The following is an 18,698-nucleotide window of genomic DNA, read 5'->3' as shown; positions in this document are numbered from 1 at the left end:
CTGTTCAAGGTATCTCCTGTAAATGGAGAACATGCATGTAACCCTGAACCTAACCCTCTCCTTCTGATTATATTTAGAATGCATAGTTTGTTTTTTTATTGTGTGCTACATTTTCTGTATAAAATGCTATAGAGGAACTAGAAGATTCCGGATGATTTTATTTTTGTTCTGGGAGCATTTTCTTTGAAAGGCAAAGTGAGGTAGTTCATCTCATCTCAATCAATACTTCAGTCCTTTTGAAGCTGCTTGTCATGTTTTGCGAGGAATTTTCTATTTCTGGTTCACATTGACACTGAGAACATAGCCCATCAAGGATACGGAATCAGTCCTTGAGTTTTTCCAGATACTCTCAGCTCTGGTGGACCATGAACTCTATCAGTTTAATCTGCTGGGCTGGTGAGACTGCCGAAAGCCCTGGTCAGCTGCTCAACTTCTCAGCTAAAACTTTCTACTTAGCACCTGGGCTTCTTCGTTACCACCTTGGAGTCAGTAAAATAGACCTGAGGGAAAAGGGTTACCAGACCTGGGTCTCATCACTTGAGCTTCCCTTCTAATTAATGAAATGTGGGATTTGGGGTACACACTTTTCTTTTTATTTATTATTTATTTTTTTAATAATAGTTAAATATCTTTTATTGATTTTTTACAGAGAGAGGGATAGAGAGTTAGAAACATCGATGAGATGAGATGAGATGAGATAGAATCATTGATCACCTGCCTCTTGCACACCCCCTACTGAGGATGTGCCCGCAAGGTACACGCTCTTGACCAGAATCGAACCTGGGACCTTTCAGTCCACAGGCTGACGCTCTATCCACTGAGCCAAACCGGCTTCAGCCAGGGTGCAGACTTTTCTTCCGTGGGTCCTTTCTTGCCCTACGAGGTTTGAAGAATAAACTCTCTGACTGAAGGCTTCTTTAATAAAAATGTAGAAGTTTACTGGAAGCATATACAAACTCCATCCCTCAAATGGAAAAGGCTTACTCTCTCTTGCTCTCTAATAGGAAAAAATCTAAATAATCTGGCCGAGTCGCTTTGTTTCCAGGTTTATAAAGGCTGCAGTTCTTTGTCTGAACTTGACCCTTTCTAACTGAACCCTTTTTTAAATTTAGGAGCCCATGCTTTCCTCATTGGTCACTCTGCTACATAGCATTAGTTCCCAAGTCTAAAGCCCACTTGGTGCCCTTCACATATCCATCTGATCTGTTCAAGTTGGAGTTGCTCTTGCTCTCCCTTAAGGCTCTCTCAGTTGTCGTGGCCTGAGATGTTTCATTACCCCTATGGCTCTCCCAGCTGCTCAGGTCAGCACTGCTTTTGATCTACCTTAAGTTTGCTTTAATTGCTCATTCCAAAGATACCTCTGTCCTTCCTGGACCTTCCCTCCCTATCCTATCTCCTTAATTAAGCTAGCTAGCTAACCCTTATCATTAAGATTCAGTTTCTTCAAATGCTTGCATCCTTGAGTTTGTAGTGTCTTCAAACAAAATATTGAATATCTTTAAGCCTTCATAATTTTTCTCAGGAGGATGGTTGAGTAGAAAAGGTTGGCGTGTCATTAATGGAAGAAGACAGCTTAATACATGCTGTTTGGGGGAAATATGTTTTTGGTTTTAGTTGTTTGTTTTTACTTCTATAGCCCATTAAGTCCATTTTTATATCAATAAGATAAAATAAATTTATGGCAACAATCTACCCAATCAGTGAAACTCTTCTTTTGTTTAATGCACTCCAATTAATTTTTGTTTTATTAATTACCTAAATGTTTTCCCAGTTTCCAACATGAGCCAGATATGGATTATGTGGTAGAGGTACATTATTGAGTTATAGCCTTGTGAAAAACAAACAAGTAAATATGAAGTATATTGCAGGTGATATGTTCTGCAGCAGTAGCAATCAGAATATTACCTATGCCACTTTACATTACGTTCACTCTTTGCTCTAGGGACTAGCATGTGAATCCTTTACTTACATTGTTCTACTTCTACTTAGGAATGTTCCACTTTGTGTAAATGTAACTTCACAACAGTATAATCCATTTGCTCTCTCTTTTCTTTGTTCTCTTTTGCCATATATATTTTTTGTAAAATAACTTATGCTGTGTTAATACAGTGAATACTATGTAATTTTTACACCCAATTAAAATGGTTGTTGCTACAGTTGCTGATGTATTGCTAATGTTGAAATGTATAAGAATATATATATATATATATATATATATATATATATACACACACACATATATATGATTAAATATATAGTCTTATATAATTGCAGAAGATATATCAAAGGCATATTGCTAATAAAAGAGAGCAAGTTGTACTTTATTTGTGTTACAAGTTATTAATGTATTACTTATGCCAGTATTTTTGTATATACCTGTTTATATATATACTTCCCTACTAATCATGGTTAGCAGAGAAAATGTATGAAGAGATGCATTTCTTTTTTGGGGAAACTTACACTGAGCATGTGCCACATTCATATTTAGTAAAAGGAAACCAAATAGTCACATGAAATCATATCGCTAATGATTTTCTGAAAGAGTCACTCTTTTTAAATTTTTTTTCTCTTTTCCTTTTTCTTTTATAAGGTAGTACAGAATAGCCAAGAAGTTATCTTTAAGGCCAGAAATATAACAGAGTTAAAAAAAATAAGTAAGAAAGCATACAGAGAATTTATGTAAAGAAAATAATATGATATATAGTGAAATATTTAGAAGTACCTCACTTCTAATTAGTTAAAATTATTAACCTGGGGACCATAAATAAAATTGGCACAATGAATGCTCTTTAAAATTGCTCTGGAAGGATTAAGTAGCAAGTATATTGTGAGGTTTGTCATCTATCTGGGGGCCTCCAGTACCATGATATCAGAAAAACAATAATCAGAATTTAATAATTCCTGAATTTTATCTGATAAATATATAAGACAAAACCTTTAAAATATTATAACTGGATAATCAATGGGTCCATGCTGCCGGTCACTACTTGAGCCAATTCAGCAGAGACAGGGTTGGATCATATGTGAGCATTTATTCCAATACTGCAGGCAGTGTGGGAGAGCAGCAGGTCATCCACAAAAATCTGCTCTGCACACCCACCACAAGCCGGCTGCTTATGTTGGGTAGGAGGACAAAGATTACATGGGGAAGTAGGCATAGGATATGTCAAATGACAGTTAACAGATAATGCAGGCTGGAGATTTGCAAAAGCCTGAGGGTTTTCAAAGGGCTGGGTGGGGGGGGGGCGGTGGGGGGGCTCCAAAGGGCTGGTGGCTCTGGTTTCTGCAGCACAGTTGTTAAACTTTCCATAATAATAAGCAGCTCCAGCCAAAACCGGTCTGGCTCAGTGGATAGAGCCTCGGCCTGTGGATTGAAAGGTCCCGGGTTCGATTATGGTTGGGGGCATGTACTTTGGTTGCTGGCATGTCCCCAGTAGGGGTGTACAAGAGGCAGTTGATTGATGATTCTCTCTCATCCATGTTTCTAACTCTCTATCCCTTTCTCTTCCTCTCTATAAAAAATCAATAAAATATATTAAAAAAATAGGCAGTTCCAAATGGGAGGACAGGCTGCATTTCTAGGTGAGCTCTCAGGTCCCTCCTACAATTCCCAGCCAGGTTAGACTGCCTTCTTTAATCAGAACAAAACAATCATCGTTAACAGCTGATCCCCAATATTCTATTTCCGCTCCTATCAATATGGCCTTGTCTTGTAAGGTTTTTGTACCATTTCTTATGAGGTATGTAATGATGCTTAGTAAGAGTTTCTATTCTATAAAAATGCGTTTAGGTTTAACCCTATGGAATTCTGCAATCTTGCTAAATTCGCTTATCAATGCTAATATATTTGCCTATAGGTTGCTTTTCCATAGCCTACAAATGAACATCTGCTCTGTGAATAAAGGTGATTTCTTTTCATTCTTTTCAATCTTTATGCATTTTCTTGCATTTTTTTCCCTGTCTAAGCCCTCCCTAAAATGTTTAGTATATAGAACTGGTGATAGTAGGCATTCTTATCTCTTTTAAGATCTCAGGTGGGGGTGGGGTAGTACTTAACCACTGATATTTGCTGCAGTTCTCAGAGTTTTTTTTTTTTGTTTGTTTGTTTTTTAAACGTAACTTGATGGTAAATTTTGTCATATGAGTTCTCTCTATCTATGGTAATAGTGACATGATGCTGTGCTTTCATTTGTTAGTTTCATTCTGAAGTGTTACCTCAACAATAATTCATGTTTGGATTCTACCCAGTTGGTTCATGGACTTATATAACTGAAGCATTTTGGGGTTATGTATGTCCTTTGACAAACATACTAGTAAGTTGGTTTTCTGAGGATATAAATCTTTGTTTTTCATTTCTTATAATGTCTTTATCATCACGGTGTAAAGTGTATAAAGCTTATATGAATTATTTTGGAAAGTGTTTCTATTATGTGAAAGAGCTTGTGCAAGATTGGTGTTATTTCTTATTATATGCAAAGTACATGACCTCAGGTGCCAGGATTTGGAATTCATTTGTAAGAGTGTTTTTCAATACTACAGGCAAAGCTTGTCTGTGAGATACAGGACAATTGAGACTTCTTAAGTTTTTTTGATTTGTTAAGCTGGGTTTTCAGAACATTCTCCTCTAGTCATATTTTTCTGAGGGTTTTTTAAAATTGTGAATTGGTGTTGAATTTTGTTAATAATTTTTCTTCATGGATTGATATGATCATGGGATTTATTTTCTTTAGCTTATTTATATGGTAAGCTACATTGATTGATTTTCAGTTATTGAACCAGCCTGATAAACATGGAGTTAAAACCTGGTATATAATATGTATGGTGTACTGTATCATATATATGTATACTAGAGTCCCAGTGCACAAAATTCGTGCATATAGGGTCCCTAGGCCTGGCCAGCAATCAGGGGCAATAGGGGCCTTCCAGCTGCTGGCTGGGGCTTTCCTTCATTCCATGTCGCCCCCCTGGTGGTCATTACATGTCATAGCAAGTGATAGAACTCTCAGTCTCCTGCTGTACTCCCGTGGGGACACTTTGCATATTAGTGTTTTATATATATATATACACTAGTAGCTCAGTGCACAAAATTCACACACAGAGGGGTATCCCTTAGCCCAGCCTGCACCCTCTCCAATCTTGTACCCCTCAGGGGATCAGGCCTAAACTGGCAGTCAGACATCTCTCTTGCAATATGGGATTGCTGGCTCCTAACTGCTCACCTGCCTGCCTGTCTGATTGCCCTTAACCACTCTGCCTGCCAGCCTTCTCACCCCCAACTGCCCCCCTGCTGGCCTGATCACCCATAGCTGCCTGTGCCTTGGCCCCACCGCCATGGCTTTGTCTGGAAATATGTCCATAAGGTCTTCTGGTCTAATTAGCATAATACCCTTTCATTATACAATAGTATAGATAAGCACTAGAGGCCTGATGTGTAAGAGTAGGCCTTCCTTACCCCAGGCTACCTGCACCAGCTTCCCTCTGGCACCTGGGACCTTGGCTTCCCTCAGAGAGGGAAGCCCTGCCCACCTGCCATAGCCTATTGGTCAGTGACCTTGGCCTCCCTTTGTGGGGAAATCATGGGGCGATGGCCAGGCCCCCAATTAATCACATCGCATCTGCCTTGGTTGGCCTGGCAACAGTATGTATCATAGCGTGGTCCCAGATGGTCATCCGGATGGTCATTCAGATGGTCATCTGGATGGTGGTTCCACTGTTTGGCCAAATTTGCATATTATGCTTTTATTATATAGGATAATTCTATTTGCTAATATTTTATTAAGAATTTTGTGTCTGAATTCAAAGTATATTAGTCTGTAATTTTCATTTTTGTAGTTTCACTCTCATTTTGTTTTCAGGGGGTGGAAGTCAAGGCTCTCCACATGCTATCCATTAACTCACTTGGGGCGAGTGCTCTTTACCATCCATCAAGGATGAAAGTCTAAGATATGTATTGAACCATCTCTGCAACTAGAAGGGCATTTTGGGGTGACAGCCTAGTAAGGGTGGAAGTTTAGGCTCCTCACTCAGCCTTTACTGGCATGCATGAGGATAGTGTTCAACTACAATATAATGCAGCTATTGTCTAAAAGTTTGAGTATTGTTAGGTTGTTCTTTTCCAGCCTTTTCTTTACAGAAAGCATGCTTTTGTTGCAGCCTTTTGTCTGAATCTTTTGGCGTTTCTGTGCTGCCAGATTTTTCAGCTGCAGTTCTGGAAAATGTATAAGGCAAAACCAAACAAAACAAAATGGGGGCTGGGGGTTGTTTTGTTCACTGGGTTCTGAGAACCCTAACAAGTATCTTTCAGAGCCTAGTTTATTTTGTAGGTAACATCCAGATTTTTAGCTATACTTAAGAGAAATAAGGAAAGTATGTCTATTTCCTCTTCTTAGAAGCAGATATCCAACATTTTTGTAGCCAGTCATCTTCATAAGCAGTAGACTTGTTTTGGTCATCATTTGCTTAATTTCTTTCAATTGAATTATTTCATTCATCTCATAAATATTTCTCCAGTTCCCACCATGTGCCAGGTGTGGGCCATGTGCAGCAGTTACATTATTGAGAGACAGCTTAGTGGGAAAACAGACAAGCAAGCATGCAGTATATTATAGAAGATAATTTTGTGGCCATTTGTAATGCATTAATAAGAACCAGCATATTACCTATATATTTTTGTGTTATTTTTAGTGGCTTCTCAGGGGATTGATATCTATTTTTAAAATATATTTTTCTTGATTTTGGAGAGGAATGGATAGGGAGAGAGAGATAGAAACATCAGTGCTGAAAGGGAATCATTGATTGGCTGCCTCCTGCATGCCTCCCACTGGGGATCAAGCCCACAAACCTGGCATGTGTCCATGACTGGAATCAACCCAGGACCTTCAGTGTGCAGGCTAATGCTGTATACACTGAGCCAAACCAGCTAGGGCTCAAGGGATTGATGCTTGCATTCCTTTTTTGATCTTATACTTAGAATTATATATGTTTTCTATAATATACAATACTTTTATTTGGCAAAATATGTTTTACATGCAAAATTATTTATATAGACATAACACATATAATCAATTAGGTATTTTGCAATATACGGTATAGAATATAAGTGAAAGCAGGGAGTGTTTGTGCATCTATATCTTCCTGTCTAGCTAGACCTCATATATGTATAATAATTTTGGTAATCAAGTAATTAGGAAATGATAAAGTAGTTTTAAAAGGGAATTCTTATGCTAAGCAAACTAAGCCAGTCAGAGAAAGATAAATACCTTATTACCTCATTAATACATGGAATCTAAAGAACAAAATAAACTGACAAACAAAATAAACTGATGAGCAAAATGGGTACATGGGACAGACTGACAGAGGTCCGAGGAAAGATGGAGGGTGGAACTGGATGAAAGAAGGTGGAGAGATTAGCCAAAGAATATGTGAATAGCACATGGACACAGACCGTAGTGTGGTGAGGGCCAGGGGGAGGGGGTGGGAGCTAGGTGGAGGTGGGCAATGGGGGGTGGGAATGGGGTACATCTGTAATAGTGTCAATAATAAAAAATTTTAATTAAAAATGGAATTAGTAACATCCATCAAAGGATATACAAAAAATAAATATAAATGGGCAATTACCTATTAAGTATGCTTTATATTTGAAGTAATTATTTAAGTAACAGGATACCTATTTTATATTGAAACCAGTTTTTTGGGAAGCATTTCAGTATTTTTTAACCATGTTACAAATTTATCTATATTATCCACCACTTACAACTATATCAGACACAGCTACTCACACATGTGCATTAAAGTATCCTATATAATAAAATATATGTACACATATAATAATTTAATAAAAAATAAAAATAAAATAAAAGTAAAAGACAGTAAAAAAAAAAAAAAAAAAGAAAGAAAGAAAGAAAGAAAGAAAGAAAGAAAGAAAGAAAGAAAAGTGGTCTGGCCAAAACCGGTCTGGCTCAGTGGATAGAGCATCAACCTGAGGACTGGATGGTCCCGGGTTCGATTCCGGTCAAGGGCATGTACCTTGGTTGTGGGCACATCACCAATGGGGGGCATGTGGAGGTAGCTGATTGATGTTTCTCTCTCATCAATGTTTCTAACTCTCTCTCTCTCCCTTCCTCTCTGTAAAAAAATCAATGAAATATATTTTTAAAAAATAAAAAATACATAAAAGCCTAATATGCTAAGTGTCCAGTCGTCCGTTCAACCAATCAAAGCGTAATATGCTAATGATGTGCTAAGGTGGCTCAACCACTTGCTATGATGTGCACTGACTACTAAGGGGCAGATGCTCAGACCAGTGGGTTAGCTTGCTGCTGGGGTCCGCAAATCCGGACTGAATGAAACGGGCCAGACACACCCTGGAATCCTCCCATGATCCCTCCCCTGCTGACCAACCTCCTGTATCCCTCCCCAGTCCCAATCATGCATTGGTAGGGTCCCTCTACCTGGCCTGTGCCCTCTTGCAATCCAGGCTGAGGGAACCCTCCATCCCCATGTGCATAAATTTCATGCACTGGGCCTCTAGTGGATAAATAAAAGTTAAAACAACTATTTTGATAAATTATATGATGTGTATACCATGAATACTATGCATTATTTACAACTAATTAAGAAGATGCTACATATTTACAAAATATATCTTCAAGGTATATTGCTAATGAAGAAATCAGATGATAATTTATATACAGATATGCATACATGTATGTAAATATATTATTCATGTTAATTTATGCGTATGTTTATGTCTGTTATACTTCTCAGCTAATGACAATTCTGAAGTGTAGTGTATCATCATTTTTTGAAAAATTTTATACTGTATACATGCCATCCATGTATGCTACACACTGAATGTTTGTGTACCAACATTCATATGTGATGACATTAGAGACATTGATGACATTCGGGAGGTCCTAGAGAGCTCTCTCATCACTTCTACCATATGAAGTTATAGGGAAATATGATTATCTATGAATCAGGAAGTGGGCTGTCATCAGACACTGGATGTGATGGCACCTTGATCTTGGACTTACCAGCCTCTAGAGCTGTGAGAAATAAATTTCTATTGTTCATAAGCTACCCAGTCTATGCTATTTTGTTATAGTAGTGTGAAGGGACCAATATAACATACATAATTAAAGATATAAATAAAAAAATAATAAAACATGCAATGATGCTATATCATCAATAAAACTTAAAGGATCTACACTCTGTTGTCTTATGTTAAAGTAGTCCATAATGTCTTGAGATAAGACATTGTGAAGAAGTGAGACAGGAGATTTAAAAAAGAGAAAGGGAAAATAATAAGCAAAATTAAATAAGATATGAGGGAAAATAATTTAATTTGTGAAGTTAAACTCATAGTAATATCATTAAGCAAGGGTTATTAGGAAATTGGTCACAAAGAATAATCTGTTTTGTTGTTCTAGTAGAATTAAATGTTGAGTGTATAGTAAATATCTTGGGGTCTCTATTATCATAATAGAAAAATAAAATGACAACAATAAGGGTTAAAACCTTCTCAAGTATTGTCTAATCAGCATATGGAAAAAGGCTAAGGATATAATCTTATGCTATAGAATTTTTGTGCCATTTTCACTTTTTTAAATTTATTTTTTATTTAAGTATAGTTGGTATATATTCTTATATTGGTTATATTAGTTTCAGGTGTACAATATAGTGATTCAACATTTTTATGTGCCATTTCTTATGATATATGTAAGAAGGTTAGTAGAAATTAATGTTCTTTGAAAAATGTGTTAATATTTAACTGTATGGAATCCAAAAGTCTTGCTAAATTTACTATTTAATTTCAATGATCGATGAGGGTTGGTTTTTTTTTTTTTAATATTTCACTATTAGATATAATATTTGCTGTTATATATATAAAAAATAAAAACCTAATTGACCTTTACAGTGGAACGACCAGAATGACTGGTCGCTATGTTGCACATTGACCACCAGGGGGCAGGCGCTCAGTGCAGGAACTGCCCTGTGGTGGTCAATGTGCTCTCACAGGGTTAGTGCCACTCAGCCAGAAGCCAGGCTCACAGCTGTCAAGTGCAGCAGCAGTGGCAGGAGCCTCTACCACCTCCATGGGAGCACTAAGAAGCAGTGAATGAAGTTGTAAGGAGCAATGAGCAGGTGGGCAATAAGGAGTGAGAAATCCTGGACTGAAAGAGCGCTTAGGCAGGGCTGAGGGGGACTCCCCGTCCCATGCACAAATTTTGTGCACTGGTCCTCTAATATATACCCTGTTTCCCAGAAAATAAGACAGTATCTTATATTAATTTTTGCTCCCAAAGATGCGCTAGGTCTTATTTTCAGGGGATGTCTTATTTTTCCATGAAAAAGAATACGGTACACATTTATTGTTAAATGAAAATAAAGGAAATTTATTACCTGTATACAATACCGTAGTACGGTAGTTGTCAACACAAACCAGACAAACTGTGAATACTACAGTATCAAGAATTTACTCATTTATTCAATGACAATCACGTCATCATCTTCTGGAACATCATCATAACAATCCAATTCCTGAATTTCCTGGAGAATTTCTTGTGACTCCATTTCTTTCAGAATCAGTGGACCAAATCTCTCATGTTTAGCCTAGGAGGGCCTTATTTTCGGGGGATGCCTTATATTTCACTCAGAAGGAAACATGTAAGTAGGTCTTATTTTCAGGGAAACACGATGTGTGTGTGTGTGTGTGTGTGTGTGTGTGTGTGTGTGTGTGTGTGTGTGTATGTGTGTGTTAGAGAGGAAGGGAGAGGGAGAGAGAGATGGAAACATCAATGATGAGAGAGTATTATTGATAGGCTGCCTCCTGCATGCCCCACACTGGGATCAAGCCCACAACCCGAGCATATGCCTTGACAGGGAATCTTGACACTCAACCACTGAACCACGCCAGTCAAGCTATTTTCTGTACTTTTAAAGTATTTTTTTAAAATCTTTACTGGATGGTAAACTTGGGTATATTGTTTCTCTCTATTGTGATGGTGATATGATTTTGCCCTTTGTTTCATTACAGTTGTTTAATGCTGGACTTTTTTAATCTCACTAGATTTCATTCTTGGTTTAAACTCAGGATGTTCCTGGGGTTGCTATGGCTGAAGTAGCTTTGTTTTTTTTGTCAAATATAAGTTGTGCTTTTGGGGTTGAAGCAGGATTTCATAAGGCATATATAACATTGACTTTTCTAACTTTATTTTCCTTATCGTTTTGGTGTCAAGTTTATAGGGGTCACACAAAGCATTTTGGGAAACATTTTTACTATTTCTCCTATTTGGAAAGGCTTGTGTGAAATGACTGTTATTTCTTTTTCCATTTTACTGTATGGAAAAGTTCATGACTGTAGTCACTAGCACATGGGATTCGTTTGTAGGAAGGCATTTTATGATAGACATACTTTATTTACAAGATATAGGACAATTGAGATTTTGTAAGTTTTATTGTTCATCAAGCTATGTCTTCCTTGGAATTTTCTCTGTTCATAGATCAAACTTTATAGCATAAAGTTATTTATATCATTATGTACGTGTTGCTGGAATTTGGCATGAGGATTTTCTTTTTTGCATCATTTTTATTGAATCCATGTTTCTTCTTTTTAATCTGTGTGTTTTTTCTTAATCAGTCCAGCCAGAGGTTTATATAAGTCCTCTTCCTTTCCACCACTCATCCCCCAGACCCCCCCAAAAAGTTTTAGCATTTTCAATCTTCTCTTTGTATTTCTTATGTCACTAAAATAAATTACTTTTATTGTTTCATTTCTATTATGAGATACTAATCTTTTATTGAGTATATTATTTGAAAATATTTTCTCTGGCCCGGCTGGTGTTGCTCAGTGGTTGAGCATCAACCTATGAAGCAGGAGATCATGGTTTGATTCCCAGTCAAGGCACAATTCTCTCTCATCATTGATGTTTCTAACTCTCCCTCCCTCTTCCACTAGGAAATCAATAAAATATATTTTAAAATATATTTTCTCCAAATCTGTAACTTTTCTGTCCATACTCTTACTTGATGATGAAACATTTTAAATATAATAGTAAAATCTTTAAATAATATGGAGTCCAAATTAACAAAATTGTCCTTTATGGGTCATGTCGTCAGTGTTAAGGCTAGCCATATTGACGCTATTTTGGAAACAAAATTTTACATTTAATTCTATGATCCAGTATAAGCTAATTTTTGTTTAAGTTGTGAGGTTTAGATAGAAGTTCATATTTTTGTCTATGAATATCCCATTGCGTGAGCACCATTTATTGAAAAGTTTATTTTTTTTTCTCCATTAAATTGCTCTTCCAGCTTTATAAAAAATCAGTTGGCTGTACTGGGGGCTATTTTTTTTGGTGTTCTTTCTGTTCCATCCCTCTATCAGTTTCACACTATTGTGATCACTGTAGCTATATAATATGCATTGAAATTGGGCAGAGTGATTCTTTTTTAAAATTTCATTATTGATTAAGGTGTGACATATGTGTCCTTATTCCCCCATTACTCCCCCATCCCCCCACTCATACCCTCATCCCCCTGTTGTCTGTGTCCACTGATTATGCTTATGTGCATGCATACCAGTCCTTTAGTTGATCTTTCCCCTTTACCCCCACCCTCCCCTACCTTCCCTCTGAGGTTTGATGGTCTGATTGACGTTTCTCTGTCTCTGGATCTATTTTTGTTCATTAGTTTGTTATTCATTATATTCATAAATAAGTGAGATCATGCAAGTTCACAGTTTTTATTCTACTTCCTTACTCTTATTATATACATATTAGAATAATCTTGTCTGTATCTTTAAAAAACATTGTTATAATTTGTTAGGAGTAGGATGAAGGCAATATATCAATTTGGGAAGAATGGAAATGTTTATTTTACTATGTTGAGTCTTGTGATACATGATCAAGGTATGTATCGTATTTCTTTATATATCTTAGATTTTTAAAATTAGTTTGATTGAGTTTTAGATTACAAGGCCTGCACATATTTTGTTTGATTTCCACCTAAGCATTTTCTTTTTTTCAGCAATTTCACATTGCATTGTATTTTTAATTTTATTGTCTACATGTTCATTGCTACTGTATAGAGATAAAATTGATTTTGCATGTTTATCTTGCAAACTTGATGGACTTACACTTAATATATTATAATTTTGGTAACTGACTATGAAATGATAGAAGAGTATTAACAATGGAAGTAATAACATCCATCAAAGGATGTACAAAAATATAAAGGAACAATTACTTCTTTTTTTCTATTTCTTTTGAGCAATTACTTCTTAAGTATGTTTTAAATTTACTGTGCATGTATTATAGCTACAGTAAGTAGAACAATAATTCCTGCGGATATTTTGTGTTATGTTTGGTGCTTGCTTAAAGGATTGGTATTTGAATTTACTTCCTGTGGTCTACTTAGTTTTACTCGTTATCATTGCTTATAAATATTACCTGTGCGTATTAGGTGTTGTTGAGTTGGCTCTTATTCCTGGCCACTCTGAGAGAGATGCCGCTGAAACCGGTTTGGCTCAGTGGATAGAACATCGGCCTGCGGACTGAAAGGTCCCAGGTTCGATTCTAGTCAAGGACATGTGCCTTGGTTGCAGGCACATCCCCAGTGGGGGGTGTGCAAGAGGCAGCTGATCGATGATTCTCTCTCATCGATGTTTCTAACTCTCTATCCCTCTCCCTTCCTCTCTGTAAAAAATCAATAATATATATATATTTTTAAAAAGAGAGAGATGCCAACATGAACCCTCAAGAACTTCTGATCTGGCAGGAGTGATAAAACCTATTTATCACAAGTGAGGTACCATGTAGAAGCAATATAGATACAATTTATGGTAAGCTGGAGTGAGAATGGGATTCCCTCCCTACTGTGATCCCTCGAGAGCCTCATTGCTCACTGGAGACATTTTGAAAGGAAGTTATCAACAGTGTACTATTCTAGCACATAAGTGTAAGAAAAAGAAGTCTAGAAAAATTTTAAAAATTATACACACAGGGTTTGTATTTGTGATTACTTAATAGGACCTGAATTTTACAGGACCATAGAAGGGAGGCAGAGTTATGATTGCCTCATATATTCAACATAAACAATATATACACTATTTCTGTGGCAATTAGGCTATGTAAATAAGACTAACAACATAAATAGTAGCCCTGTGTTATTCAGATAAGTAACTTCTAGTGGATGGAACGGAAGAAGCCTAACATTTGAATGACCTAACACCACAAAAGTTTGTTTTTATGCACATTAAATTTGGCATAGGCAGTCTATGCTGGGGTCTATGCTGTCAAGTGGCCCAGGAATGAAGGCTGCTCCAATGCATGTGATTCCACCTCTCAGCACAGGCTCTCAGTGCTTGCTGCTGAATTGAACAGAAAGCAGGCACGCTCAAATGCCTCAGTCTGGAAATGATAACCTTTGCTTCATGTTGACCAACAAGGTAAACTCATTTATTCATCTATGTAGTCAGTGGCCAATCTCAAAGAATTCAGCCCATTAACATTCTACTGCAAAGAAACAGTGGATTCTGTGCCAAGTCAGACTTTAGTCTTCAGGAGATTTGAAAGCATTCTGAGAATGTGGTGGAGGCAGCCAGAGGGGCTGTGGAGAGGTGTGTAAACTTCCCCATCTGAAGTGAGGAATGGCATGGAAAGGGCCGCTGCTGCCTGAGGGGTCCTCAGAGAAGGAGGGAATCTGCAGGGATTTGGATGCTCCAGGTCCGGGAGGCAGGGGACATGGGCTGTGTGTTCAGGGGAACAGGGTGCTGCCTGCAGGGGAGGATGTGGAGAAGAGCTGGATGGCAGGACAGGTTCCAGCCTGGACAGGAGGCACACTGGGGAAGACCCCCGGGGAAGGGCGCTGTAATGCAGCAAAGGGCTGGGACTGGACCCTTGTGCTGGGCCCAGGGCAGAGTCAGCTCTCAAGGAGATGGGCGAGAGGGGGCGGGGGGGATGGGGGGGGGCGGGGGGAAGGGCAGGTGGATCCTGGGTAAATGAACCGCAGACAATCCCTGCATTGTGCTTCATTCTCATTTCCACTCCTTCTTTATGCTTGCTCTCAGTACTTTACCCACAGGCCTCTGCTTCTTACCATCTGAGAAACATCATGGAATGGTGAGAAGAGAAAGGAATGAATACACACAAGGCTGGGAGCAGTGGAGCAGTGTGGGTTCTTGACCAAGTCAGTCCAGGGCTCTGGCACTCACTAGCCTTGTGAATTCTGAACCTTTCCAACTCTCTGAGCCTCAGATTCCTCATCAATGACTTGGGCTTGGTGCCTCCTTCCTCCTAGGACTGTTGGGATGTGTGTGATGTGTGCAAAGCAACTGGCACAGTGACTGATGTGCATTGAGATTGCAAAGAATGGCAATTACTACCATGATTTCTTTGGACCTTAAATAAGACCCAGCCTCCTGCTAAGATTTTTGTCTTTGTGTTGTTGTGTTAATCAAGATGTCTGAGAATATGCAGTGCTAAAGAGCAGTTAACTCTGCCAAAAATTCTGCTTAGCAAGAAAAAATGCCTTAACAAAGCATTCCTCTTAGTGGAAATAGTATTTAATTTGCATGTTAGGGGATCCCCTCATCTGCATATTACACAAAGCTCCTAAATAATTAATTGTGTCAATAACAACTCTCCTTTCCTCCCTCCAGCTGCCCTTTGCTCTAAATCACCCCATTTTTCATTCATTTACCCTCTCCCCAAATCAAGGCCTTCCTTAGAGGTTGACAAGTTGTACTCAAGACAAACCAGCTAAAAGGCCTTTTTATGAGACACCCTGTTTCTCCCAGCCCAGGGCAAAGAGCACCAGCACAGTGGCTCCCTGGCATCCTATCCAGAGGAAGAACTGCCCTGATTTCTCAGAAACTCCCTGGATATGGTGGTGATAAAATGCAGATCCTGAGCCTTGTGTTTTCCTGCTCCGGGCCCAAAGCCCAGGGCACCTTCCACCCCTGCCCTGGCTGAAGATTTCTCTCTGCTTCATCCAGGGTCCCTGACACTGACACTGCTAACAGCACATCTCCTCTGGAGGCTTAGCTCAACTCCGTGACCCACCACCCAAGGGTCTGGCTCTTGCTCACCACACACACCCTCCTCTGAGGCCCCACCCACCTCAACATAACAGCATCTCCCACTGAAGGGACTGAGGCTTCCCAGGACCCCAGATTGCCTGCCCTTATCATGACCTCCTTCTTCTCCCCTCCTCATGCTTTTTTTCACCGGAGTTTTGTCTTAGAGGTATCTCACCATCTTCCTTTCACCGGAGCTGCTCATAGCCTCCATCATTCTGGGGCAGTTGCTCTGTCTTCTTTTCTCCCCATCCCCCAACCACCATGGAGCCTTCCCAAGAGCAGATGCTCAATTGAGGAATTAAAAAAAATGAAATTCATCATGATTTCATTTCTCTTATGTACTTGAATAAACAAAGCAAGTGCAGGCATATAACTTTTATTTTATAGAACAGCAGAATACAAGGAGTAAGAGAAACCAAGAATTGATCATCTTTTACTTTTCTCTGTACTTGTTTATCACAACTATTTTGCCACTCATTTCTGTCACATTTCTAAGGAAATACATTTTCTAATGCCATGTTATCTCGTTCCAGATCACTACATAAGGCGGAAGGTTACAACATTTGTTTAGTAAAAAGCAAAACTCTTACTCTTAAGCCTCATAAACTACATTAAATGCATAACCAGTATCATTGTGCACTTAGATTCTGATGCTAATTAAACTTGTTTTAAAGAACAATATTTGAAAGCATTCGGCAACAGTAAGATAAAGCAACAATTTAATAACAGGATCACAGATATGATGTGCATTGCGTTCCCCCCAACACCACCTCACCCCCACCCCACTTCAAGCACAGAGCGAGAGAAGTGCTTCAGCTTTTAATACTTGTCTGGGCTGCAGAAGGTGGCCAAGGTGCTGGTGCGAACCACAGCCGCGAATCTGTGGCGGGTTCTCTCCAGCTCATCCTGCAGGGCCTCTTCGTACCAGAGTGGGAAGGCGCTGGGCTGGGTACCATGAAGCTTGGCTAAGAACTGCAGCACTTCCATCTTGCTGGTCTCCGCGCAGGCCTGCGGGCCCCACAGGAACTCGTGCCTTGGAGGATCGCTGTGGGGCACCTGGCGGTACACCAGGTAACCTTCTTTCACCAGATCTTCGGTGATGAGCTTCATGGGCTCCCCATGGAGGTTGTGCTGCTTGCCAGCATGTATGCCCATGGCGTTGAGGACATCCCAGATCTCTTCCTCGGTGGCACAGTTGCCCTTCATGAAGATCACGCAGAGGATTGTCATCAGGAGGCCCTTCTTGGGCATGATCTCCCCGCTCAGCCTGCTATCCCCGGCCTGGTGCAATTTGCTGACCAGGACATAGCTGTGCCCGCCGGGGTCGGCTTCCTTCACATCAATGCCAAAGGCCAGCACCATGAGCTCAGAGGCTCTCTTGAGGATCTCCTGGAAGTACAGCTTGTGCTTCTTGATGACATGCTTCATCATGTCTTCCTTGATGATGGGCTCCTTCATGTTGTACTTGCGCAACATGAACTGCGCCAACAGCATCGCCTTCTGGTCTAGAGGGCTCCTGCGGGGACCCTCAGACCCTGACTCTGCCTGGGAGGCACTTGCACTTTCCTTGCTGCGGCTCTCGGCACTGGTGTCAAAACTTGGCCATGCGATTTTTGGCTTGATAGAGCCAGTGGCGGCTGCGGCTCCCTGAGGTTCCTGGGACAGCACAGGCTCAGGGGTGCTCAGGGAAGAAACCCCATAAGAAAAAGAGCAGGAGGAGTCGGAGTCTTCTCCCTCCTCTGTAAAGGCCAGAGCACTCCTGACTCTGCGAGCCTCATTCCGGGCCTGCTGGCGTTTATCTCGGGCCCGGTGTTTACTCTTCTTTCCCCGAGGCATGAGGACACTGGTCAGGAACAGAAGTCACCCGTGTGGCCGGAGAGGAGGTGACTGGGCCCCTGGAGGAGGGAGAGGGAGATGGCTTGGGCACCCTCAGCAGGGACACTGCACCTGGGCCTTAACCCAGGCCATGTCTGCAGGGTCTGAGGGCAGTGCTCCAGGGGCCCCCGGGGCTCCTGTTCTGCCCAGTCTCTGCCCTATGACCCTGCAGAGGAAGTTAGGGTGCACCTGGGGCTGAGAGCAGTGCTGGCGGGGTTAGGCTCTGCGGGTCCCCTGTGCTCTGAGGAGGATTTTCTCCTTCCCAGGATCGTCCTGTGGAACAACTAGTGGCAGGGCCCGGCCTCCTCCCCTCTCCGCTGTGAACTAAACTCCTCACTCCAATGGCCTTACCCCCTGTGAGGCCTGGGGGAAAGGAGGGAGAGCCTATCTCATCACCCTGCTGAGGCTGCGCACCTAGAGCTCCATCAGAAGCAGTGTCTTATGGGATCTCTTTTTGCAAAGTAATTATTAGGTTTTCATCCTCACTCCTGTGGCCACCCCTTGAGACCAAGACCCCCACCCCCATGAGACCAAGAACCCACATCTCCATTAGATAAAGACCCCCATCCCCATTAGACCAAGAGTCAAGACTCCGCCCACCTCCCCATCCCCTAACTTCCATTATACCAAGAACTCACCTCCCCAACCCCAAACCCTCCACCATCCCCAAACTCCCATTAGACCAAGACCCTACTCTCCACTCCCATTAGACCAAGACTCCACCCTCACCGCCTTACCCCCC

General features: G+C 40.3%; 1 protein-coding gene across 1 annotated transcript; it reads right to left on the bottom strand.

The window, feature by feature from the left end:
• Positions 1–16,900: 16,900 nt before the first annotated feature.
• Positions 16,901–17,917, bottom strand: LOC311615510 (melanoma-associated antigen B10-like; the record flags this gene model as incomplete). Its single annotated transcript, XM_084870870.1, has 1 exon — positions 16,901–17,917. The coding sequence occupies one exon, from the start codon at positions 17,915–17,917 to the stop codon at positions 16,901–16,903; it is 1,017 nt and encodes a 338-aa protein (XP_084726996.1).
• Between the last annotated feature and the right edge of the window lie 781 nt (positions 17,918–18,698).

This window comes from Pipistrellus hanaki (genome assembly GCF_964339955.1).
Source record: "Pipistrellus hanaki genome assembly, chromosome: X".
NCBI lineage: Eukaryota > Metazoa > Chordata > Mammalia > Chiroptera > Vespertilionidae > Pipistrellus > Pipistrellus hanaki.
Note: the sequence above shows the minus strand (reverse complement) of the source record. Positions and strands in the feature narration are given on the sequence as shown.